At 41.0% G+C, this 2326-nt stretch overlaps 1 protein-coding gene across 1 annotated transcript in view; it reads right to left on the bottom strand.

Annotated features, from left to right (window-relative positions):
• Nucleotides 1-1194: 1194 nt before the first annotated feature.
• slc45a4a (solute carrier family 45 member 4a) overlaps nt 1195-2326 on the bottom strand; it is a 30925-nt gene continuing 29793 nt past the window's right edge. Inside the window, exon 7 of the mRNA XM_016442539.1 lies at nt 1195-1767. Within this exon, the coding sequence (XP_016298025.1) occupies nt 1414-1767 (354 nt within the window). The 3' untranslated portion in view covers nt 1195-1413. The remainder of the gene's footprint in view (nt 1768-2326) is intronic.

Here is a 2326-nt window from a genome sequence, read left to right on the forward strand (position 1 = left end):
AGATCTAGATATTTACACTCTTAAAAATAAAGGTGCTTCACGATGCCATAGAAGAACCTTTTTTGTCTAAATGGTTCCATGAACCTTTAACATCTGAAGAACATTTCTGTTTCACAAAAGCTTCTTTGTGGTGAAAGAAGGTTCTTCAGATTATAAAAAGGTAAGAAAGAGATGGTTCTTTAAAGAACCTTTGACTGAATGGTTCTTTGTGGAACCAAAAATGGTTCTTCTATGGCATCGCTGTGAAGAACCTTTTAAGCACCTTTATTTTTAAGAGTGCATAGGGCTGCACGATAAATCGAAATGAAATCGCAATCGCGATAAGGCAAAAGCTGCGACTGTCATGCGCATCTTATCAGTGAAGCACGCTTCAGTGATCAGTAATAAATCTCCATCCAAAGGCCAGAGGGTGCTCTTGCGCTGAAACTCCAAATACGCCCGCAGAAGAAATCCAGGAAATCCCTATAGCGGTAGCTGAATAAACAGAAGATTTACCTGCTTTCATTGATTCAACGTGTCTAATAAACAAACGACTAATGCTGCGTTCAAGTCCTCCTGGGATGTTCGTACTTACGAGTTGACAAGTCGTAATTACGACGTCAGGTGCGTTCAAGTCAGTTTAGTCGGCACAAGATGGCGGTGTACCTTCTTTAATACAATCTATCCGACATGACTTGAACGCACCATAACACAATACATGATTTATCGGAGTGCTTATTATAATTATTATTATAATTTCCATTATAATATAGTATATAATAATGCAATGCCTTTATCACTGCTTAGAATACTATGAAATATGTTGCGTGCCTTATTCTGTGTAAGAAGCTACATCATCTCACAGAAGGATTTATTTCACACATTCGACTGACGTTATGAAGTGAGTTTGGAGTAAAAACATGTTATTAAATGTGGTATTTTAACGTGCTTTCAGACGGAGCAGCATTTACTACACAGAGCAATAGTTCACTGAGAAGCTACGCAAACAGCTTTCATTATCGTGAACGATAACTTTGAATTCATAATCGCACGATTAAATCGTCTGCGGTAATGAACGCGGTTTTGCGTAGCTTGTCAGTGAACTACGGCTCTGTGTAGTAAATGCTGCTCCATCTGAAAGCAGGTGATGGAGATTTACTACTAATCACAGAACCGGCTTTACTGACAAGATGCGCATGACTATCGCATTCGATTAATCGTGCAGCCCTAGTGTAGCATGTTAAATATTTCACGGGCGTCGGCGATTCTCTGATTGCATCTTTGATAATTGTCACTCACATGAACGAGCACCGATTTGCCTCCAATTTTGGGCATTCGTTGGTGATTTCGCAAAACCTGTCGGCGAGTGAAAGTCGGGGCTAAAATGGTGCAGTGTGAACACAGCATTAGATGTTCGCCGTCATCTGATCGCTTTCACAGCGTGGATTCGCACTCCACTTTGCAGGTGGTGGCGGCGGCGCCTTTGCGTGTGAGCTTGAGGAAGCTGGGCTTCTCGGTCACGGCATTGTTATTGGGGGACGTCAGCGCCCGCGTCTGCTCAGTCTCTCCGCCGGAGCCCGGGTAGATGACGAGGAAGCAGGCGGACAGGAAGCCCAGGAAGGAGCCGCCGGAAGCCACCATGGGAATGACACACACGCTGCCCACCGCGTCCACCACCGCGCCCAGCGCCGACGCCACCAGGATCTGAGAGATGTACACCTGACACGAGAGGATGGCGCAGTCAATGCCGAAACCTCGCTTGGAGTTGCCGGGGCTGTGCTGGACGTACTGCAAACAGCAAGAACACATCGGTCGCATATCAGTGTCCAATAATTCTGCTCTCTATCCTATGAGATCTCAGTACAGAAATCTGTTTAAGACTTATCAAGAGTATTAACAATAAAACAATACCACAATGAGTACAGTGGCAACCATATATAAATAACAACGCGTGAGGAAACTGCAACATTTTCACTGTTATTGAAATATTGGTCTGCCAAAACTTACCACGCGTTGCATGAGTTGCTCTAAAAAGGCTGTTTATTTCGAGACGAGCAGTATAAAAAATGTATTACACTATGAAACCAATTTGCTAAAATTAATCAGAAAGACATTTTCATAACCTTGTGAGCAAAGAATATTCATATTTCCAATTGTTTATGATTACAGGACACATACTTTTTTTATATATATGTATAGTGATTGCAGTTTAAATTTCTGGCTGAATAAATATTTTAAATTAAATATTTTAAATATATATTTAAATATTAATTAAAAACATTTAATTATTTTTTATTTAATAAACAATAAAATAAAAAGAATCAGAATTTTCCGCACAACCCATTCC

This window comes from Sinocyclocheilus anshuiensis, unplaced genomic scaffold (assembly GCF_001515605.1).
Source record: "Sinocyclocheilus anshuiensis isolate Anshui unplaced genomic scaffold, SAMN03320099.WGS_v1.1 scaffold515, whole genome shotgun sequence".
Taxonomy (NCBI): Eukaryota; Metazoa; Chordata; class Actinopteri; order Cypriniformes; family Cyprinidae; genus Sinocyclocheilus; species Sinocyclocheilus anshuiensis.